Source organism: Cnephaeus nilssonii (assembly GCF_951640355.1).
Source record: "Cnephaeus nilssonii genome assembly, chromosome: 5".
NCBI classification, from domain to species: Eukaryota; Metazoa; Chordata; class Mammalia; order Chiroptera; family Vespertilionidae; genus Cnephaeus; species Cnephaeus nilssonii.
Window position 1 is genome coordinate 9,857,824 of NC_137076.1, and position 24,055 is coordinate 9,881,878.

The 24,055-nt window shown below is 51.0% G+C and overlaps 1 protein-coding gene across 1 annotated transcript in view; it reads left to right on the forward strand.

Annotated features, from left to right (window-relative positions):
- Positions 1-24,055, forward strand: part of ADAMTS2 (ADAM metallopeptidase with thrombospondin type 1 motif 2) — a 262,993-nt gene that overhangs the window by 151,350 nt on the left and 87,588 nt on the right. Inside the window, exon 5 of the mRNA XM_079771375.1 lies at positions 21,531-21,614. Coding sequence (XP_079627501.1) covers positions 21,531-21,614 — 84 coding nt within the window. The remainder of the gene's footprint in view (positions 1-21,530; positions 21,615-24,055) is intronic.

Sequence of the window (24,055 nt, forward strand, 5' to 3'; positions counted from 1 at the left end):
CTGGCTTCTTAGAAAGAGCTTTGAAGTGTTCCTTCCTCTTGTATTTTTTGGAATAGTCTGAGGAGGGTAGGTTTTAATTCTTCTTTGAATGTTTGGTAAAACTCCTCTGTGAAGCCATCTAGTGCAGAACTTTTGTTTACTAGAAGTTTTTTTATTACTGCATCAATTTGCTCCATAGTTATCGACCTATTCAGATTATTTTATTCTTCCTGATTGAGTTTTAGAAGATTGTATTTTTATAGGAATATGTCCATTTTGTCTAGGTTGTCCTGTTTGTTGGAATGGGGTTGTTCATAGTATTTTTTTTACAATTCTTTGTATGTTCGTGGTGTCAGTTGTTACTTCACCTCTTTCATTTCTAATTTTGTTTATTTGGGTCCTCTCTCTTCGATTCTTGGTGAGCCTGGCTAGAGATTCATCAATCTTGTTTAACTTTTCAAAGTACCACCTCTTGATTTTATTGATCTTTTGTATTGTTTTCTTTTTTGGTTTCTATGTCATTTGTTTCTGCTCTGATCTTATTATTTCCTTCCTTCTGCTTTCTCTGGGCTTTTCTTGTTGCTCTCCTTCTAATTTTTAAGTTGTAAGGTTAGATAATTTATTACCAGTTTTTCTTGTTTTTCTTTTTGTTTTTTTGTTTTGTTTTGTTTTTTAGGTATGCCTGTAATGCTATGAACTTCTCTCACAGGACTGCTTTCACTGTGTCCCATAGATTTGGGATTGTTGTGTTTTTATTGTCATTCGTTTCCAGGATGTTTTTTATTTCTTCTTTGATCTCTTTGGTAACCCAATTATTGTTTAATAGCATGCTATTTAGCCTCCAAGTGTTTGATTTTTTTATTGTTTTTATTGTAATTGATTTCTAATTTTATGCCATTGTGATCTGAGAAGATGCTTGATATGATTTCTATCTTCCTGAATTTGAAGAGACTTAGCCTGTGTCCTAATATGTGGTCTATCTTTGAAAATGACCCGTGTGCACTTGAGAAGAATGTACATTCTGCAGCTTTGGGTTGAAATGTTCTGAAGATGTCAATTAATTCCATCTGATCTAGTGAGTCATTTAGGATTGCTGTTTCTTTGTTGATTTTTTGTCTAGAAGATTTATCCAGTGATGTCAATGGGGTAATAAAGTCCCCTATTATGATTTTATTGCTGTTGATCTCTCCCTTGATATCTTCCAGAAGGATTTTATGTATTTGGGTGCTCTTGTACTTGATGCATATATGTTTACCAGAGTTATATCCTCTTGTTGTATTGATCCCTTTAGTATTATGAAGTGGCCTTCCTTATCTCTTGTTATGGCCTTCACTTCACCTTATCTCTTGTTATGGCCTTCACTATTTTGTCAGATATAAATATTGCTGCCCCAGCTTTTTTTTCATTTCCATTTGCCTAAAAATACATTTTTTTATCCTTTCACTTTCAATCTCTTTGAGTTCCTTGTTCTGAGGTGGGTCTCTTGTAGACAGCATATATATGAGTCATGTTTTCTTATCCATTCAGCCACCCGATGTCTTTTGATTGGACCATTTAATCCATTTATGATTAAGGTTATTATTGTTTGTAGCCATTTTTATTCTTTATGCCTGTGTTCCTTCTTCCCTTTTTATTTCTTCTTTTTATTACAGTCCCTTTAGCATTTCTTGCATTACTGGCTGGGTAGCAATAAACCCCCTTAGCCTTTTTTTGTCTGTGAAATTCCTGATTTCCCCTTCAATTTTGAATGATAGCCTTGCTGAACAGAGTATTCTTGGATTCAGTCCCTTGCTTTGCATCACTTTGTATACTTCATTCCATTCCCTTCTGGCCTGATGTGTTTCTGTTGAGAAATCATTTGATAATCTAATGGGAGATCCTTTGTAGGTAACTCTCTGTCTCTCTCTTGCAGCCTTTAAGATTCTTTCTTTGTCGTTAACGTTTGCCATTATTATTACACTAGAAGCCCGGTGCACGAAATTCGTGCACGGCGGGGGGTTGTCCCTCAGCCCACCCTGTACCCTCTCCAATCTGGGACTCCTGGAGGGATGTCCGACTGCCCGTTTAGGTCCGATCCCACCAGGATCGGGCCTAAACGGGCAGTCGGACATCCCTCTCACAATCCAGGACTGCTGGCTTCCAACTGCTTGCCTGCCTGCCTTCCTGATTGCCCCTAACTGCTTCTGCCTGCCAGCCTGATCACCCCCTAACCACTCCGCTGCCAGCCTGGTTGATGCTTAACTGCTCCCCTGCCAGCCTGTTTGCCCCCAACTTCCCTCCTCTGCCAGCCTGGTCACCCCTAACTGCCCTCTCCTGCAAGGTTGATCACCTCCAACTGCCCTCCCTTGCAAGCCTGGTCCCTCTCAACTGCCCTCCCTTGCAGGCCTGGTCCCTCACAACTGCCCTCCCTTGCAGGCCGGGTGCCTCCCAACTGCCCTCTCCTGCTGGCCATCTTGTAGTGGCCATCTTGTGTCCACATGGGGGCAGGATCTTTGACCACATGGGGGCAGCTATATTGTGTGTTGCAGTGATGATCAATCTCTATATTACTCTTTTATTAGATAGGATAGAGGCCTGGTGCACAGGTGGGGGCCAGCTGGTTTGCCCTGAAGGGTGTCACAGATAAGGGTGGTGGTTCCCTTGGGCTGAGCGAGGGGCCTGTGGTGGTTTGCAGGCCGGCCACACCCCCTGGCAACCCAAGAGGAGGCCCTGGTATCTGGAATTTATTTTCCTTCTACAATTGAAACTTTGTAGCCTGGGGCGGCAGCCATTTCTGGGGCGGCAGCCATTTCTGTGGCAGTTAATTCACCTTCTACAATTGAAACTTTGTAGCCTTAAGCAGGTGAGCCCGGCCAGGGTGTGTGGAAAGCTTTGCTTCCCCTGTTGCCGCCGGCAACCCTGGCCTGCTCTCTCAAGCTCCATTCTGCCGCCATTTGTTTGAATTTGTTTACCTTCTATAATTGAAACTTTGTAGCTTGAGTGGAGGCTTAGGCCTGCAACGGCTATGGAAAACTTGCCTTGCTCTGTTACCTGGGAAACCTTGCTCTCTGTGGCTGTAGCCATCTTGGATTGGGGTTAATTTGCATACTCGCCCTGATTGGCTGGTGGGTGTGGCTTGGCTGGTGGGTGTGGCTTATGTAGCGAAGTGATGGTTAATTTGCATATTACCATTTTATTAGAGAGGATGTCTTGTTGTACGTCTTTTGGGTTCATCTTCTTTGGGACTCTCTGTGCTTGTGTGACTTTTTTCTTTCCCAAGGCAGGGAAGTTTTCTGTCATTATTTCTTCTATTAGGTTTTCTAATCTTTGCTCCTCTTCTTGTCCTTCTGGCACCCCTAGTATACAGATATTGCTTTGTTTCATGTTGTCCCAAAGCACCCTTGAGCTCTCCTCCTGCTTTCTAATTTTTTTTCTCAATTGCTGTTCAGATTAGGTGTGTTTTTCTACCCTGCCTTCTAACTTGCTGATTCAGTCTTCCACTTCTTCTAGTCTACTGTTGAAACATTCCATTGTGTTTTTTATTGTAGCTATATCATTCTTAAATTACTCTTGCTTCTTATATATGTTGGTAAATTTCTCATCCAGATGGTTTAGGAACTGTATGACCTTTATTCTGAATTTTTTCTGTTACATATTGCTTGCCTCTATTTCATTTAGTCCCTTTTCTGGAGATTCTTCCTTTTCTTTCCTTTGGGGTTTATTTCTTTGTCTCCCTATTTTTGCTGTCTCTTTCTGACCCTGGGCTCCCTGCTTGGGACCCGAGGGGTTGAAGCCCCTAGCAGTTCAATGATCCAGGACTCACTAAACAGAATGCTGGGTCTGCCTTGAGTTCCACTTTTATTGTCTTTGCTCTGAGTTTTACCCCCTTCTCCCATGGTTATGGTCCCTCAGTTGTCCACTTCAGTTTCTCAGAGTTGGCAGGGGCAACGCCCTGTGAGGGCCTAGAGCCCTCAAGCATGCAATTCAATTCACTGTGCAGCCCTGGCACCCAAAGCAGGATGGCGCCCTAGTACCCTCTGGCAGCACACAAGCAGCATGATCCTGTGACCTTTGGCTGGGCACACCAGGTCGCACCAGCAGCTCTGACCTGGGCCAGGGGGTAGGGTGAATGCTGGGTGATAGTTCTGTCTGTGCTGGGGGCAGATCCTGTGCCAGCCCAAAGGCCCTGTTGGTGCTGGGGGGTGGGAGCCCTCGCCAGCGAGAAGACTATGCCAGGGGGCAGAGCACACACTGGTCTGTGGCTCTGTACTGGGATGGTCAAGAGTGAGATACCCCTGGCTTGCACTCACAGTGCAGCGGCTTGTAGCATGGGATCTTGGGTTGCTGGATTTTGTCTCTGGCAAGGAGGCGCAGTTTGGGATGTCTCTCTGGCTGCACTCACTCACTGCAGCTGTCTGGGACCCATGGTGTGGTACCATGCTGCTCACTGCTGGGGCATGGTGGTGGTTCCACACGGGTTATGGCTACAAGCAGCTCCCTGCACAGGTCCGGGGATGGTGTCCGAGGTCAGTCTGGGCGTTGGTGTAGCTGCACTTCTGGCCTCTGTTACTGCCCTCTACAAGATGGCTTGGGTTCCACGCTAATACTGTGCCATCATGGGAGTGCCTGCAATGGTAGCAGGGGCTCCCTGTCTTGGAGAGCCCAATCTGCCAGTCCCCGGGACTCCTGTGATGTTGTCTACCTGTCCCTCACTCCCTCCCACACACACCACACATGTCCACACACACCTCTCTCTCCTTTGCTCATTCACACTCTCTCCCTCTCTGCTATCCTGTCAGCTGCCATGTTAAATCTTTCTCTGGAACAATTATTAAAGTAACGTTTGCATATGTATTTTTAAAAGTAAAATCTCTTTGCGCCAAGATTTCAAGAAGTACGAACTTTGGGCCCAAATCAGTGCTTCCTATATGGCTTTATAGCATTTAACTGCAGCACTAATTTCAATCCTACTCTTCCCTGAGAAACCAGAGGGTTGGGTGTGTTGCTTGGGATCTCACTGTCCACTGAGACCCCCAAGCTTCCAGGATGAGCTGCTAGCAAGCTGTGCTTGTAGAAGGAAGCCCACCCCTGAAGGTGGACTGTGATTGTCCTTTGCTCCTTGGATCTCATACTCTCAGGAGGCCTGCCGGAAGCCTCTGAGGTCACAGAACAGAGGCGAGGTGTCTTCCTCAAAGTGCCACTTCTTTTGGACAGCAAGCATTTAAAAACATCAATGTTATATTAAAGTAAACTTGGACATGTCACTATTCACATGTATTTTTTAAGAAACACTAGGGATTCTAAACAGGGCTGCCAAAACTACAGCCCAAGGGCCAAATTTGGGCCACCACCCATTTGCATAAATAAACTTTTATTGGCACGCAGCCACACCCACTCATTCATGTCTTAGCTCATTCATGTGGTGGTGGAATGGAATAGCTGGGGCACGAACAATGTGGCCAGTAAAGCTAAAAGTAGTCACTACCTGATGTTAAAGAAATATTTGCTATCAGGCTTTGAAGACATCTACTTGTTTAGTGTCCTCCTTGAACCGTGGCCCCAGCCCTCCAGAAATTGCATTTTCATCCCATTGCATCAGTGCCCTTGGGTGTCCATGTTAGGAGAGCACTTGGCATAGCTTGAGGACCAGCTTTGAAGTCAGAACCAGCTGAATTCTAATCTTGGCTTTTACCCACCTGGCAAAGTTCCTGCCTTGCCCTGAACTTGGCTTCCTCAATTTTAAACCTCCCAAACACTCTGAGGGTCCATAAAGGCTGGCATAGTCCCTGACAAGAGGTGGTCCCAGGAGACCAGCTTCCTTTTGCCCTCTGCAGCTCCTCCCAGCCCCTGCAGCTGGAGCAGCCCTTTCCTCAAGGCCACTGCAGGGATCTTGCACTAAAGCCAAGCTCCACCCTCTCCCTGCTCAGACCCCAGCCCAACCCACCTCCACCTCCAGCCTTGCCAACTTAACGTACCTGTGAGGTCACTTTGAGGATTCTTTTCAAACCAATTGAATGAGCTGATCTTAATATCCATTTTTAAACAATGGAACAGGAGAAGCAGATTTCTGGGCAGGAGAGCTCTCTCTCCCAGCTGTGTTAACCCCCGATTCCCCAAGGCATTTCTCTTGCTGAGGGTAGATGCTCCTAAGGCCCACGAAGAACATGGGATCCCAAGAGCCTGAGCTTTCAGAGCCGAGGCTATACCCTCAGACTCCTCTGAGCATGGAAACAGTCCTCTGTACAGTATGTTCTTAAACAATGTTTGTTGAATGAATGGTTTCTCTCTTTGCCAGGATTCAGATTTTTTTTTTTCCTCTTTTCTTTTCTAATTTAATCCAGTAGTTGGCCTGGGTTTACCAAAGCTTTGCCAGGGTTTGCAAACAATCAGAGGCATATGGGTTCCATTTCTCACCAGCTTCCAGGAATGTTGGGGCCATGTGGTGATGGTGGAGAGCAGCCGGGGTGGGGTGAGGGGCAGGAATGTTTTCTGCTGGTCTTGGGGAGGGGCGTATCTCGGAAACTGGCCACAGAGCTCCAACCCAGCCAGAGGGAGGCACAACCCCAAGTCCTATTCACGTGTCTCTGGCTCTGGTTCCTGGTAAAGAGAAAAACATCTCTGAATCTGGACACTAACCCTTGGTTCCCTTAAGTTGAAGGGAATCAGACAGAGCTCCTGGACAAGGGGACACACTTGAGTTTGGGCCTGGCCATGGCACAGGAGGAGAGGACAGGGAGCAGAAGTTCCATTGCCACACACAGCACCCCAGGTCCAGGGTCTGCTGGTACCATGGGCCCCAACAAGGTGTGCCAGCACTATCCCTGCTCCTTGTGCCTGTCCTTGTGTGCCACTAGGAGATAGGGCTGGCAGGGCCAGAGAGTGAGGTTGCTACACTTCTTACAAAAGAGCAGCACTCTCAGATGTTGGTAGGAGCCAGGCAGGAGGCGTGGTCAGGGGCCAGGGTGGCTGTGGGCAATACGGAGTGGTGGGGATTGGGGTGACTGACTGGAGACACTATGTCTGGAGATCCCTTCCTGTGTCCCACTCACTTATGTAGGAATAAGCAGGCCCCGTGTTGCCAGCTCTTTTTTCCATGGGAGGCTGGAAATCCAACTTTTATAGGAAATCTAATTATTTGTTGATGTCAGCAAATTGAAATTAAGACCTCACACTATACAAGTGAATCAGAACACAACTGTGGGCAAGTCTGGCCAGTCAGTGAGTGGATTGTTCCTTCTGGCTAAGAAGAAAGGAGGCCATTGCCTGCCTAGCTGTGTCCTGTGATGGGGCAGTTATGTACCTCCCAGGGCTGTTGTGAGCATGACTCAAGTTAAACACCAGGAAAAATGCTTACCAGAATGCTGGGCACATGGAGAGTGTCCCACAAATGTGGGCCATCCCTGCTCACATATTAGTTCATGAGCGCTCTCTGAATGCCTGATCTAAATTGGCCCCATTCGGGACTCTGGGTACAGAACTGAGCAGTTATGTCCCTGTGCTCAGAGAGCTTGGAGCATGGGAGGATTGGGGAGCAGGGCAAGGAACGAATAATTATACCCTGGTTTACACACATACTAATCACAAAAATTATAGGGCACTACGGGGTGACAGGGAAGAGTACCCCTAACACAGAGGCAAGGGCTAGCCTAGGGAAGAGCTCGGAGTGTGTTGGTGCTGCTGCAGGTGGAAGAACGGCACATGCTAAGGCCCAGTGGCATCACTACATCACTGGGCATGCTTGAGCCCCGCTTGAGTGTAGGGTGCTGGAGGAAAGGCAGGACATGAGGTTGACAAAGCCTTCTATGCCAGGCTAAGGGGCCTGGGATCCATGGCAATATTACTACCAGGGAGTGATAAGGTTGGTTTTGCATCTTAGAAGAGAAACATCTGTCTTCAGGAGTTTGGGGTTTATGCCTTCTATTATCAGAAATGCCTCTGCCCAGGGCCTGAGGAGCCTGGGTTCGCACATGCTGGCCCTGTGCAAGGAGGCACTTGTGTGATGTTTCTATGTTGTCCCAGTGGCCCCGCGAGATTCCCTTTCCTGGACAAGATCATCGAGGCTCACAGAGGGTGGTGGCATGACTCGGGCATGGATTTCTGTCCCTGTGGAAAGGCAGATCCTCCTCAGGGACCTGGCCCAGGGGACACCCTCTCCCCATTGGTCCAGCCTGAAGAACAATCAGCCCTGAATCCCTGCGGAAGCCTGCTCTAAAGTGTGTTCTCACCTTAACCTCTCTGACCTCCCCAACAGCATTTGATGACACTGGCCCACATGCCAGTTTCCTTTCTACCTGGTTCTGTGACTCTTCTGGGTTTCTCCTTGGCTTATCCACCCATGCTGTCTTCCTGTTCTAAGTTTCAGTCACCCACTCTGTCCCTTGTTCATTCAGCATATGTCTATAAAGTACCTACTACGTGCTAGACAGTCTATAGGTGCTGGAAATGTGCTGAGTGAGCCTAGGGTCCTGCCTGCATGGAGTCCATTCCAGTGGATCAACCATAGGCCCCCCATTGATGACAACGAAGATGGAGAAGGTCCTGAGGGGGGTGCCAGGGCTGTGCTTGCCTCTGCCTCTACCTCCCTCCACGCCCCCCACCTCCCTGCCCCCTGTGGGAGGCCTCCTGATAAGAAAGTCTCAGAACAGCCTGTCCTTGGCTTCCCTGGAGAAGCTGTTGGTTGTCAAAGTGGGTGTTAGAGTCCCCGTGGACCAGGAGGGCGAGGCGTCCACACTCCTGGGTGACAAGCTGCGGAGCTTGTCTCATGCAAACTCTAGCAATGTGGTGACAGCTGGTCCAGAAAAGCCGGGAGTGTGTCACAGCCCGGGGCTGTAGTCTGGGCTGGTATGGGCTGTCACTCCTGCTGCACCCAGTGCTGAGGTGCAATCCAGCGACCCTGGGGTCCTGCTCCCCTGCTGGGAGGGGGAAAGGGGGGCTTGCCAGTGTGTATCTTGGAAGGATTAGGGATTCACACAAGGAGCCTCAAGTTTAATGTGAGGTTCTAGGAGTCCACTTAGCTGATTTGCATGTTCACTACCTGGCCAAAGGCCCAGCACATAGTAGGTGTTGATTGAACATCTTTTGAATGAATAAGTGAGTAAATTAATTCCCATAAACTGATTATGGCCCCAGAGACTGCCATGAAAAAATAGACTCCACCTGCCCATGGGAAAGAAGTCCCAGTAGCCTGAGTGTCCTTTTCCTTTCCTATGCCCAAGGCTTTTCTGCATCACAGAAGCTGGACGTTTGAAAAGCTGAGTCACAGGGGCGAATGACTAATCGCAGCTGGTTTCCCAAGTTGCCTTCCAAAGCCTTTGTCCCGATTTCCACTCACATTCATATGAGCAAGCTTCTCAATTTTTCTGAGTCACGTTTCCTCACTGGTGAAACAGGTGTCATAATGCTCCCTGGCAGGGTGTCAGAGGTGACAGTTAACGACGCGGGGAGGTGCCTGGCACAGGTCTGGCAAGGTCAGAGCTGACGAGTGACGTGCTACAGTCATTCCTTTGTGTCTGTGACATTTGCCCAGTCAGCCAGCTCTTGGGCCGAGACGCATGGCTCTCATGGGGACACACTTGCCTGCCTTAGGGCAGCAAGGAGGATAAGGGCTGTGGTAGCCCCGTGGCCAGTGCCTATGCCGGGCGGGGGAGCAGGTGACGGCGGAGGTGAGCCCAAGCTGGTTTTGACAGCAGACTTGGTGCCATTCCATTCAGAGCTGTCACACCCTCAGCGGGTCCCTGGAGTGGGAGGCCTGGAGTGTGGCAGGCTCAGGGATTTGGGACAGGGAGACCTGTGAGGGACCGTGCTGAACAGATGGGGTGAGTGGGTGGGGAGCTTTGGGGGCCAGCCAGAGTCTCGGCTCTGAGGATGCAGAAAGGCCCCAGTTCACAGGAGCACACGTGTGGTGGAAGGAGGGGCAGGTAACAATCTAACAAATGAGAAGACTCGAGAATGGCTGGCACGGCAGAGGGATGGCCAGGAGGGAGCAGCATCTGTGTTAGCATAGTGAGTCCCGGACCATGTCCCCACACGCAGGACACAGCAGCCTGGTTCTGACCAGGGCCTATGGGCTCCCCCTGGCCTTTCATACCCAGAAATGATCTGCGGGAGTCTTGTGCCTCCATGAGCTCAGACCCGCTCCCTTTGGTCTGGGCGCCCTTTGCAGCAGTGCGCTCGCCCATCTTCTCTGCATCGGTCCCCTTGCTCCACACTTCAGATGCCTGTTCCGAGCTGGCCACGTAGCTGGTACGGAAGGACCAACCCATTTTCTGCTATGTCCACTACACGCTTTCACTCCCAAAGGGATGTGCTCACAGCAGAGTCCGGGTAGTGAGCTGGAGGGCTGCAAGGAGGGCTGCACAGAGGCTTCTGAATTTTGCTGGGAGCCCCGAATTGAGCCTCCTGCCTGGGCGAGGGCACCGGTGACCATCTGAACTGTCATGGTTTCCTCATTCTCTTCTGGGCATGCACCTGCTGGGCAGGGTCTCCTCATCACTTGGGGACCCCTGGGGCCCTGGTGGCAGTGGGGTGGCTGGCCTGAATCCTCACCATTTTTGCTAGGGGTGGAGGTGAGCAGGTCTAGCTTCCGCTCTTTGCCTGGGCTGCTCAGGTGTGCTGGCTGGTCCCCGTTCAGGTCTAGTGCCATGGCTATCTGTCCACAGCCTCTCCCTGTGCCAGGCCAGCTACCTCCACCCCCAACCAGCACCGCTGGGAGCTTCTGGACCCCACCCCGCCCAACCCCTCTGGGCCTGGGAGCCAGGCTGCTACTGGGTCTGTTCACTGACAGGAGCCCATCCCTTTCTCACCTGCACGTAGCGCCACATGGGGAGTGGTCTCTGCTCTTGTTGTGTGGTCTCATCTTAGGGTCCAACTGGGAAGCAGGGCCCATAGCCCTTTGGGTCTGTTTGACCCTAAAGGTGTGTGGGGAGCAACAGTGGGGGCGGGGGGGCGGGGGCTGTGGGCCATAATCCCGGGTCTAACTTCCTGCCTCTGCTCTGCCACCTCCTCAGACCTCCTTGGTCAACCAGGATGCTTTCTTTACCCATATTCCTGTCCCAGGGGACTTCTCATGAGCCATGGCTCCCGCCCTCCTGAGGTCATTGCCTGTCTCTCTCTCTCCTTGGGTGGAAATGGTGGTAGGACAGCAGAAAAATAAGAATTACAGGAGGAATGAAAAATCATTGCTTTCAATGACATCGTTGTGTCCTGTTGGGCACAGGTGACAGAGATCATCTCCAGGGGCTGGAGATCGTGCCCACGGGCTCTGAGACTGGTGGGGGTGGGGAGAGTGCCTGTGGTCTCCCCGCGAGGGGCCCTCCCTCCAAGCTGGGTCTAGAGCTCTGGTCAGGGAGCCAGGGCTGACAGCTGCCCAGGGTAGAACTCTTCCACAAAGAAGGCAAACTTTCACATTGTCATGCAGAGCCAGTCCTGCCTTATTGCTTATTCCAGAACAGAAACTTGGCCGTGTCTTTCAATAAGCAAAAGGTGCATTACAATGTATTTTCCCCAACAAGAGAGTCTTTGGCCTCTCTCCATGCGGAGAAAGGCTGCCGCTTTGAACGTTTTCCCCCAAGGTTTAAAGATTCCTGGATCGATTTCTCAGGCAGGGCTCAAGGACACGTTCCAGCCTCCCTGCCCCTGCGCTCTGGGCTGAGGAGAACCTAGCACAGAGGCCTCAGGGAAGGCAGGGTGGGTGGGCACTTGGGCACTTACTGGAGGCCTATGTCACTACAGGGCATCCTGGGCTCACTGCTGTCACACATCTTACCCACCTCCTATCAGTCTACATTCTCTAAAGTTATCTACTCATTCATTTACTTAACACTCTTTACTGCCCACCCACTATGTGCTTGACACCGCTGGCGACACAGCAGTGAGCAAGAAAGAAAGGTGCCTCCTATATCAAATAACAGTCAAGTCTGGGAGCAACTACTTTAGCGGGTGCTTTAGGGGCTTGCTTTGAGCAGGGGACGGTTAATGCTGGGGAAGGAACGTGAAAAGCCAGAGGGCACAGCAAGTGCCAAGGCTCTGAGGTGGGGACGAGCTTCCCGTGCAAGAAACCTAGGCCAGACCGGGCCCATCGGAGAAGAGGCAGCAGCGTTTGACTTCATTCCAGTTGCAATGGGAGGGCCTTGGGGTGGGGGTACGAGGTTAAACAGGGGAGTAACTGCCCCGCTCCTTTGAAATGCATTTATTACTTTGACTTTGTTTCTTTAAATGCTCTTCAGATATTTCAAGAATTCAGGGGCTGGAGGAGAGGGGAAGGAATTCCAGGCCTGAGCCTTTGCGCAAGCAGCAGGAGAGGCAGCCAGGCTTCAAGAAGGCAGAGCTATTGGGACTGAGAGTTGTTGGAACAAGGTAGCTGAAATGGATCAGGGAGAAGCCAGCCAGGCCAGCCTAGCAGGGGCCCTCAAGAGCCTGTTCCTGGAGGCACTGGGGAGCCCTTGAGGGTTTCAGGCAGAGGAAGGAGGTCAAATCTGCTCTAAATGGTGACTGAGTGGAGCCCTTGAGGGTTTCAGGCAGAGGAAGGAGGTCAAATCTTCTCTAAATGGTGACTGAGTGGAGCCCTTGAGGGTTTCAGGCAGAGGAAGGTCAAATCTGCTCTAAATGGTGACTGAATGGTGAAGAATGGTGTGTGGGCCATGTGAGCAGGACAGGAGGGGGGAAGGCACTCCAGAGCCCTGCCACCTGCATGCCTACTTGGAGGTTAGATGGGGGTACAGGGAGGAGGAAAGATGTGAAGGAGCTGTTTGGAGACCAACCCCTGTCTTCGGTCTCTCCTTTTGCCATATCTATCAGCTCTTTGCTCAGCAGAAATGTTGTAGCTGTGTCCTTGTTAAGGATGTGAGTGTTTTACTGAGGATTTTACACATTATTCCCAGTGGTTTACATGCCCACGTGGGCGCCACAGGCTTCTTGCTTCACAACAGCATCTGAGCAGCATCCTGCGGGGAGAGGGAGGCAGCTGGCCATCTCACAGCCCCCTAGAAAGTCGGCATGGCTCTGGGGGTCAGGGCAGAGCCACGCCTCAGGCCAGTGGAGGACAAGGGTGGTGGGCCCTCTACTTAGCACAGTGTGGGACTGGGAGTCAGCACCAAAGGGGAACTTCTTTGCCAGTTTGGGGGTCTCTGTCACAACACACCAATGAGCAAGAACTCTGCCCAGGCCAGTGGTCACCATGGGGGTCCCGCCCTCTGGGAGGGGGCTGCTGGGGCCTGACTTCAGGGGCCACATGGATATCAGATTGGGGGCCACCCCAAAGGTCCAGCAGCCTCTGGGGGTGTCACAGAGCGAGGCAAAGGCACAGCTGGCTGTGTCTCCATGTGGAAGAGGCAGTGGCTTCCTATGGCAGAAATCAATGAAAGGAGTCCCACCATGCAGTCCTACCAGGGTGGGCAGGGCTGCCTGCCTGACCTGGGCCTGGCCTCCCTGGCTTTCTGCTGGACACTCTGGATGTGCCCTGTCTAGCTCCTCAGCAGCCCAGGAGGCCCAGTTCATCTCCAAGGTCAGAGTCAGGGCACCCAGCTCAGCTGATGGGAACTGGCAACTGATGGGCAGCCCTAAAGACAGAGCCTCCCAGGGTGGACCCTCACTCAGCAGCCTGACTCCTTGGGCTCTGGTGACCTTGCCCCCACCCCCAGCTGGAAGTGGGTCTCTACCCCCAGGAGCTTTAAACTGAACAGGGGGTTCCTGGGGTTCTGGTTACCTCCTGCTCTGAGTCAGGAGTCAGGGTCAGACATGCCCAGTGTCCAAGAAGGACATGAGATGAGAGTGGCCACCCTAAGGCTCAGTGGCAGGGCCAGGAGAATAGGAGGATCCTAGGCCCTGATGGGCAGGGTCTGTCTGGACCAAGAACTAGAAGGGCCAGCCCTGCATCTCCTCCCTCCCTGTGGGGACCAGCCTCAGCTTCTCCATCGCTCAGGTGGGCTGACCACTTCTGCTCCTGGCCTCAAAGGGCTGTTGGGAGCATCCTATCTAATAAAGAGGGAAAATGCTAATTGACCATCACTCCGTCACAAAGATGGCTGCACCTACAGCTGAGGCCAAGTTCCCATAAGGAGCCTTAACGAGCAATCAGCAGGGACCTGAAGCTAAGCCCTCCCCTGCCCCCCAGGGTGGGGCTTGACAGGGGACCTCAGGCCGTGCCCCCCACCCTGCAGGGCTTGACAGGGGACCTCAAGGTGCGCTTCCTGTCCTGGGGTTGGGCTAGGGGACCTCAGGCTGCTTCCCCCACCCCAGCACCAGGCTGGGGGACCTCAGGCTGCGCCCCCCACCCTGCAGGACTTGACAGGGGACCTCAAGGTGCGCTTCCTGTCCTGGTATTGGGCTAGGGGACCTCAGGCTGCTCCCCCTGCCCCAGTGCCAGGCCAGGGGACCTCAGGCCACGTTCCCCTGCCGGTGGGGCTTGACAGGGGACCTGAGGCTGCGCCCCTCCCTCCAGGTGCTGGCCAGGGGGACCTGAGGCTGCGCCTCCCGCCCCCGCCTGGCCAGGCTTGACAGGGGACCTCAGGCCATGCCCCTCACCCAGTGGGGCTTGACAGGAGATCTCAGGCTGTGTCCCCCACCTGGCAGGGCTTTATGGCGGATCTCAAGGCACACCCCCTACCCTGGTCTGGGCTGGGGGACCTCAGGCCATGCCCCCTATCCTGGCGCCAGGCCAGGGGACCTGAGGCTACGCCCCCTGCCCAGCAGGGCTTGACAAGGGTGGGACTGGCCGGGTCTGGATCTAGCCCAATTGTAGGGGGCGGGCGGCCGGGTCTGGGTCTCACATGATTTTGAGGTGCATGTGGGTGGGTGGGGACTTGACTCTGGGTCCCGTGGTGAGCCCCAGACTCTGACAGGAGGAAGGTTTTCATATACATTTTACTAATTTTCTTTCATCTCTGACACTTCTATTATAGAGAAAGGGCAAATAGCAATATTAAATTATTTCCTCTAATTAATCCCCTTTTAATGTGCATTAATTTTGTGCACCGGGTCACTAGTAAAATGAGATAATTCCGGACACTCAGCCCTGGATTCCTTCCAGATAACAAAGTGGGCTTTCTGTCTTCCAGAGGGATTGTGAACATGGGCTCAGAGCCTCATCGTGCATACCAGGGGCATGAGCCCTCAAGGTTCACCCCAGACTAGCTCTGATAAGTGCAGCCAGAGCATGGACTTCAGAGTGCTGTCGGGGTGTTGAGGGAGCCCCAAGCCCCTCATTTTCTGGGGAGGCTCTGAGCAATAACACCAGGACCTTTCTCCCTCCCCCGCTCCATGCAAAACAAAGGTGGACTGCCTCGCTTTTTCAGTGAGGTGACAGGGCTGAGTGCACCCTGATATCACAGGGCTGTGGGGGAGGTGCCCCCCAATTCCAATCCAAGTTACTCCTGTGTCTGTCCCTTCTCTCCACTCATCCCAAATCCAACCCCCCACTCCTACATCTCAACTGTGGCAATGGGCACTTCAAACTACTTTCCATAAAGGAGCCAGAGTAATCTTTGTAAAATGTAGTGTCCAGGCCCTGGTATTGTCCATTGCTCCTTGAGTAGAGTTGGAAATCTCCTGAATGGCCTCAGGAGCCTTCTCCCACCTTCTCTCCTGGGTCTCTCCCCCTACTAGTCCCCTCTGCTAGCAACACCTTCACTGCTTCTGACCCCAGGACCGTGGTCAGCAAACTGCAGCTCGTGAGCCACATGCGGCTCTTTGGCCCCTTGAGTGTGGCTCTTCCACAAAATACCACCGCCTGGGCGAGTCTATTTTGAAGAAGTGGCATTAGAAGAAGTTTAAGTTTAAAAAATTTGGTTCTCAAAAGAAATTTCAATCGTTGTACTGTTGATATTTGGCTCTGTTGACTAATGAGTTTGCCGACCACTGCCCCAGGACATTTGCACATACTGTTCCCTCTGGCAGGAGCACCATCCCTGCTTTGCTTACTCATTTTTATTTCTCAGCTCTGAGATGAAATGCCATGTCCCTAGGAGGCCCACAAATCTCACCCACAGGGCAGATTCCCCATTAATATGCCTCTAGTTCCCCACCTTTTCCTTGTAGCCCTCATTAATGTCATCATGCTCGTGGAGCTGGTTTTGTTACTTTCACGTTTTCCTTTCCACCTACTGACAGAGGGCCATGCTGGTTCACTGCTGAATCCTCCGTGGTAACACTGTGCCAGGCATGCAGTAGGGCCAACAGCTCTCTGCCTGCCAAGGACTGTGGAGAAGGCGAGGCCAGGCCATGCAATTCTGGACCCCAGTGGATAGGCTCTGAGAGAGACGCCAGGCTTAAGTTTGAGACTTCCACTAAGAACCTAGGACAGGCCTGTCATTGGACTGGGAGGGGGGCGGGGGGGTGTAATGTGAATGGTAGGATGGATATTTACACACCAAAGCTCAAACATGGGGAAAAATGCAACTTTCTTTAGTTCATATGACTGATGCTGCCCTCATCATAGGATAGAAAGAAAAGTGTAACCTGGCCCGTGAGAGATGGCTTAGGCTTTCCCCATTTAAAAGCTGTTAGGGGTATGACTCAGGTCAGAAATTAAGCTTCGACTCCGTGCTTGTCATAGTCAGCTCTGACCACTGTAACAAAATACCATGGACTGAGTGGCTTAACCAATCCCCATTACGTCATACAGTTTGGAGGCTGGAAGCCAGCTAATTCAGTTCCTGGTGAGAGCTCTCATCCTTGGCTTGCAGACATTGCAGAAAGAGAGAGAAAAAGGAAGAGAGACCACTTTCTAGCATCTCTTCTTATAATGGCACTAATCCTGTTAGCGTAGGTAATTAAATATTAATAAAGGAAGGAAGCAAAGGGAATCCAACATTGTTAAGCCTAATAAACTGGGGAGCTAAATGGGATACGCAGCCTGCTTGCTCCACTAGGAAGCTCCAGCTTCACAGACTTCTCAGGGGACTAAGTCCCAGATCACCAAGGGAGGAATGAAAAACAGCAGGAGAAATTCCTCTGCTGGGCACATGCCCGGTAGAAGTCAAGATGGCACAGGGGGAGGGGCTTCTACTATGAGGCATGTGTGGTAGAAACCAAGACGATGACCATAAAGGCCTATCAGTCTAGCCTGGGAAAGGGATCAAATTGGACAAGGGACACAAAACCTTGGAAATCTAGGAAATGGATTTGTTAGAGGGAAGGCCCAGTGCAAGCCTGCAAAAGCTTGGCAAGTTGAGTGGTTATTTTTAAAAAGGGACTCGTCCTTCCCAGGTCTGAGATAATATAATCAGCCTAACGAAGAATGCTCTCTCTCTCTCTCTCTCTCTCTCTCTCTCTCTCTCTCTCTCTCTCTCTCTCTCAATACATGTGTGCCCCATTCATTAGCGTGTTCTTTCTGCATAGCAGCCACATGGCCCTAGCAGCCGCCTGAGGCCTGTGGCCCCATCGGGGGCTCACAACTGAAAGCAGACTATGCTAGCCAAATGGGGACAGACATGGACTGAACAAATGGCACAAAGGTCTCTGGGCACTGGCCCTATTTATGGGGCTGACGAAGACAAGATTGGACTTTTTCCCTGGCGGGGCAGACAGGGATGGGACATTGGGAACCCAGGGGCAGTCCTTTGATTTTGCTTCTACAATAACTCTCCCCATGAAGCCTCAACCTCCTAGACGTGGGTCTCCCGGAGTGCTTTCCTTGCAAACCCGTGAAAGAGCCCCATTTCCACTGCCAAAGTCCCATCATAGGAGTCCCCCTCCTGACCTCATTTAATCCTAATCACCTCCCAAAGGCCCCACTTCCTCACACCATTACATTGGGGGTTGGGGTTTCAACCTATGAGTTCGTCACTTGTCTCTCCTCCCTCTGGGTAGGTGTGTGTGCATGGCACAGCTACCCTGCATCTGCACACATCTGTCCCAGCATGCTCTGCTCTGGGCAGTGGCCTTCCAGGCCTCACACCTCAGGGTTTATTCTCTCTCTGCAAGGAGGTCTATCTTCTGCTCCTGCAGGCCAGCACCCTGGGCTCTCTCTGAGGCCTAGCTGTGTCCCCCAGCTATCCTGCTCACTGTCCCTGGATCCCCTACACATATCTGGGAGCTTGGCTGCCCTTGCAGGCTTCTTGCCGCTGAAGTGGCTCATGACTCCATTTCTGCTCTCTGAAGCCACCCCAAAATTTGAACCCGTCCCCCAGATTCCAGCAGCAGGCAGGGACGGGGGTTCAAGCTCTTCCTCCTATCATTTCCTCAAGTATCAAGGCTGTTTTTATGCCATCCTGGCCTCTCCCCACCCCACCCCACCCCCTTCCTGTCCCTCCAGCTGCAGAGGGACCTCCCTGTATCACTGCCTTCTATATTTTTACACCACGCCTCTCAGTCTAACCCCAGGAGCCAAATTGGCCAGTTTTGCTGGTGATGGATAAAGCAACTGCTTTGCAGAAAAAAGAAAAAAACACACTTTCTCTCTTAAGAAAAACTTGGCTTTTAGGGCTCTTGTCTTTCTGTGGACTGAAATTCATATCCAGTTTGACCCTCGAAGCTGGGCAAGGATGTCTGTGTTTCAGGGCTGTGCACCCTGCCCCTGAACCTCAGGGGTCCTGCAGGGCACTATGAGCGACCGGCAGTGACAAATACAGCAGTTCACCATTTTCACCATCATTTCTTCTCTCGTGTGTGGGAATGTAGTCCTCAGAAGCTCTGTGAGGGAGGGACTTGTACCTTGTTTCACAGAGGTGATGGCGAAGTGTGGAGGAGTTGGCAGAGCCTCTGGGGCTCCACCTACAAAGCCACCCTCTCCAGACTCGTGTGCTGGTGACATATATTCTCCTGCAGGTCTATCCGCTGCCCTTTCCCTGAAGGAAAGTATTTGATCCATTAGTATTTGATTTTCCTTGTTAACTCTCAGATTTCCCAAAGAGTCTTTCTGCTCTTATAGGTAGCAATTATCATTGCTCAGCTAGAGACTGTAAAAGTTGGGGTTCAGGGCCAGGATAGTGCTGGCCTGAGACGGGGGAGTGGCTCTGCCCTCACAGAGGGCCATCAGCAGCCCCTGGGCTTGGCGTGCACACAGGGAGGGGTGTACCGCCAGGTCGTGCCCCTCCACTAAGTGACGGCCTGAGGGGATCGGCTCCTTCAGAGTTCTGAGCACCTGCTGTGTGCTGCTGGGGACATGCAGGGAAAATAGATGTTCCTGTGCAGCTCTCAGCTGTGGGGGACACAGAGCTCGAGAAGTCATGGACACGGGGGTTTGCCGAGGAGCAGATCAGACCTGGGAGGCCCTTCTGAGAGCAAGTGACCAGAGGTTGGGCTGCCAGGAGGAGAGGGTTTGCTCGGCCAGCAAGAGGTGGCAGTGAGGGGCCGTTTCAGGCAGAATATTGAGAGTGTGTGGGGTGGGGCCAAGGGGAAGGAAGGCTCTGTCAGCTCTGAACCTGGGGTAACCTGACCAGCATTTCCAGAAGCTCATACTCGCTGTGCTGTGGGGAGTGGGGTCTCCTCACCTTTCTTGTGCCATCCGGTGAGGCCCATGGGCACCTGCTTGGAGTAATGTTTTTAAATGCAAAAAATAAAACACGTGTGTAAACCAGTGATAAAATACAAAGGAAGCCAATGATATGAGCCCCTGGTATCAAAACAGAGCACGGAAAGTGGTGGTGGTGGTGGTGGTGGTGGTGGTGGTGGTGGTGGTGGGAATCAGGCTCTTCCCCGGATCGCGAGAAAAGCATTGCAAGGATCCGTGCACAGGTGATTGCCGTGTGGCTGGGTTTACTGGTGATGCAAATCAAAGGAGTCCCCCTCCTGGTGTTAATGGAAGAAGCATTCAAACCTGTGAAGAATTTTGCCGACAATTGCTGGGAAACAGAACCTTGACGGATTGAGATAATGCTCCGGAGAATGGCAGTTTTGCACCTTGGTTTGTACAGTACAATGAAAAGAGGAGACATAAGTGGGTTAAATGAAATTCATTGGTGATAGATTAGGGAGGTGGGAGAAAACAAAGTGGAAAAACCCCTAGACTTGGATAAAAAGTAAAATTATAGACACATACTTTTTCACTTAGGTGGGTGCAGGATAGTTAACAGTCAGCAGTTCACTCAGGGACAGTGAGGGGATGCGTGGTCTCTGCAGAGTGGTGCCTGCGCTTTGAAGGGTCTGGACAAAGGAAAATGACTTTGACATTCCAAGGATATGTTATCATAGAGGCAAAAAGGCAATAGACAGGCTCGGTTAAGGTAAAGATTGACCTTGGTCAGGGAAGATACCAGCCTAGGACATGACTACCCACCATAAACTGCTTTTAGTTAACGTTTTAATTTCAGGCCATCCTTTGTGGTGACTTTAGGTCTCTGAGTTTGCAAGGCTGCCACGCAGGCCTTCCCTGAGCTAGTCAGGTTAACGTGTGGCCCCATTTCATCCACTGGATTTTCAATATCCCATCCCCCTCTGCTCCAATCTTATCTTCAGCTGGGCAAAGGCCAGTGTCCAGAGTTTCTGCTTCATATTCCTCCGGAGCCTGCGCAGTCTTCTATGGGTCCCAAGTGGCCACTAGATCTGCATGGTTGCATGTTCCTGGAAGGAGAGAACGAATGAAAGGGGGGAGTGTGAGTCGTAGAGAGTCTGAGGAAGGGAGGGAGGGAGGGAGAGAGATTCTTCACCTGAGATTATGTATTCACAGAACCAGGAGCTTTTTCAAAATAACCAATCAACTTCCCAAGCTTTCACAGACTTCTGATGGGTCTACCCCCAAGTCAATGATCCCTTTCCCAGGTTAGACTGACAGTCCTCTGGGTCAGGTTCCTCCCCCTGCGCCTTCTGACTTCTATTGGGAATGTCCTTATCTCCTTTTGCTTCCCAGACAATCCAGTACTAATACCAGAAGAGGGGAAGGGGATTTGTGATCTCTGCAGAGGGAAAGGGGGGTGTTAATCCTTGGGGGGGGTGGGAAATTGCTGGGACCCCCTGCAGTGTGTGTGAGGCTGTAGCTTCCTGGTGAAGCCAACAGGCTCAGTGTCCCCTGCTGACTGTTCTTAACAATGGCTGACTTCCCTTGCTCTCTTCCTTCTTATTACTATTTAGCTAACTGTGGCCATAAAGCACCTTTGTGACAGAGTAGTGTCTGTTCTTTATCAACACATTAAATAAGATCAGGTGGTGGGTCTACACTGACCCCCTTCCAAATAGTGATGAAACAGAGGACTTTTCATAACCAGCAGCAGCCACTGTAGAGTGATTTCTACTGGTGACAGTCCTGGCACTGTCCATGCCTCTGGAGTTTTTAGCCTGTGATCACTCTTGAAGGAAAGGCCACATGCAGTTAGAGGCTAGTGCGAATAGAGGGGTCAGTGCCCAAGTTCAGGCTCCAGGTGGAGAATGCCCATGCTGGCAGGAGGGAGCCCTGAGGAGGGGGTGGCCACACTCCAGGTAGGGACGGTGGCTGCCAGGCAGGTGGCACGGAAGGAAGGAAGGGATGGATTTAAGGTTGAGGTGATGCTGGGGTATGAACTGGGAAAGAGAAAGGAGTGTGGGGGGGGCGGGTACACATGTTCTGGCCTGGGGGCTGGTGGGTGGTGATGTCATTTGCAAAGCCAGGGCTTTTCCTTGGGCCTGAGATTCCTGCTGATGACATCTCCCTGGTTGTCTTTCAGGTCAATGAAATCTACCATGACGAGTCCTTGGGGGCCCACATCAATGTGGTCCTGGTGCGGATCATCCTGCTCAGCTACGGGAAGGTGAGTGAGCACCCAGGCCAGAGCCTCGTGTGCTGGGGGATGGTGGGCCCCCCCAGTGAGACACGGGCTTCTTTAAAAGTGTCTATGTCTGCCCAACAAGTCTGCCTCTCCTGGCTGCCCTGTACTTTCTGTAAGACACAAGGAGCTTGTGAGCCATCCCATTGTCCTGCTCCCCTTTTACCCTCACCCCTCATTTTCAAATGTCGGTTTTGTTATTATTCTGGTGTGGTGACTGCCGTGGAAAAGACGGTTTATTACCCATAGACTCTACCACGCAGGGCCACACAGGGAAGCACCTGGGTCGGTCAGGAGGTAGATGAGTGAGGGGAAAACATGGATGGCAGCCTTCACTGGTTTCTGCAGGAAGGAATGGGCGAGGCACGGTAAGCGGGAGCAGGATTGACTGGTTTGGATCATTTCAGCAAGCTGTGCAGTATAGGGCTGTTTCTAGTTGTGTGGTGCCTCACCCTGGGTTGATCAGGGCCGGGGATAGTGGCCCAGAGTGTGAGACCCTGAGGAGGAGGTGCTTGGGCTGGACTCTGGATTGCTTGCTTGGTTTGCACTTGAGAAGCACGCTCCATAGTGAGTCCTTGACTATCTCTAGGACATGGCTCACCCTGGGAGGGCAGTTCCTCCAGGGTCAGCAAGGCCCCAGATATCAGGGCATCAGAAACACAGTTAACACACCGCTCATTTTGACACCTGCCCATATCTTCAACGTGTGCCCTCCTCTTCTCATACTGCGCACCCTCTGCCCCAACAGGGCTGTCCTGCCCTCCCTACCTCCTCTCACCGTAAAACTTGGATCTACCTTTCCCAGCAACGTGCATGGGTCTATGCATGTTTTGTGCATTGGAAGAGAGAGCCCGCCCCAGATAGCTGAGGTGGAAGATAAGGAGAGATGTGAGGAAAGAAGGTGACATGCTAACCTGACTAGCTCAGGGAAGGCCTGCGTGGCAGCCTTGCAAACTCAGAGACCTAAAGTGCCTGCCAGCTGAGACTGAGCAACAGCCTGCACCAGCCATCTCAGAAGCACTTTATACACATTAACTCAATGCCAGGACAGATGGGAGGGGGAGCTGTGATGGTCCCCATTTCACAGAGAAGCACACTGAGGCTCAATGCAATACAGTGATGTGCCGGGTGAGTGCCGGCCAAAGGCATTTGACTCCTAGGAAGTTGGGCTTCCGACCCCGGCAACTGAATTCTGAAGTCCCTGGTCAACCTTACTCAGTGTGTTGAAAATCAAATTGTAATAAGATCAAGCCCCTCAGGTGTCGTCATTGGGTGAAGGTTTGTTAACTCCTCCACTTGAAAACAGACAGTCTCTGCCTCAAAAAATAAAATTCCACTGCACACAACTTACAAGGTTTGCAGTATCAAAATGACAATGAAGGGCTCGTTTGGTGCAGTGAATTCCAGAAATAGGGCACTGGAACCCACCCTCCTTACCCGGGGAAGCATGTTTCTCTAAAGTGAGGGAAGTACCCACAGTAAGGGCACCAGCCACAGACCCACAGAGAGCATAGAATCTGCCAGAGCATCCATCAAAACAAGGAGATTGGTGGAAACCTACCTGCAGTCGTCTTTCATGCCTTATCAAGACCTTGAACGTGTTACATTTTAATAAGCATAAAAGTTTCAAGTGATAGAATGAATGAAGTTAAATTCGTAATTATATAATTTCCCCTTGCCCTACATTTAGGCAACCCTGCTAGCGGTTCTCAACCTGTGGGTCGTGACCCACAAGTTGAGAACCGCTGCTGTAGAGCCTAAGACCATCGTAAAACAGATATTTACATTACAATTCATTAACAGTAGCAAAATTAAAGTTATGAAGTAGCAATGAAAATAATTTTATGGTTGGAGGTCACCACAACAAGAGGAACTGTATTAAAGGGTCGCAGCATTAGAAAGGTTGAGAACCACTGCCCTACAGAAAGAAGCTGTGCTTTCTTTTTGAGGGATCATAAAACACTTAAAAATTACAAAAGCACTTTAGGTCATAAAGAACATTTCAGCAACTTTTATACAGCAAAAAACTGCCCAGGCTCTAGACTCTGACTCAGTGCCCCAAAACGAGGAAGAAGAAGGGTGCATAAATGGAAGATCCAACTCCTTTGAAAATCAAAACCAGGTCTTGGGAAGAAGAATGAGAGTATTTGGAGAAAGAAGGGGAACAATACACTACAGATCACAGGCCACTGCGTAGGTGCTTTCCAAGATGAACAGGAGAGAAGGAATGCAAGGTTAGTTTGAACACATGTGAACAACCCAAACCACAACCTAAAGAAAGCAAAGACATCATTCAGAAAAAGCAGATATCAATAAATTAGAAAATAGAAATGATAGGATCAATCACGAAGCGAGCCTTGTAAAAGGCAAACCTCTAGCATATTTAATCTAGAAACAAGAGAGGAAGCCAAGCGAAGCGGGTGTGT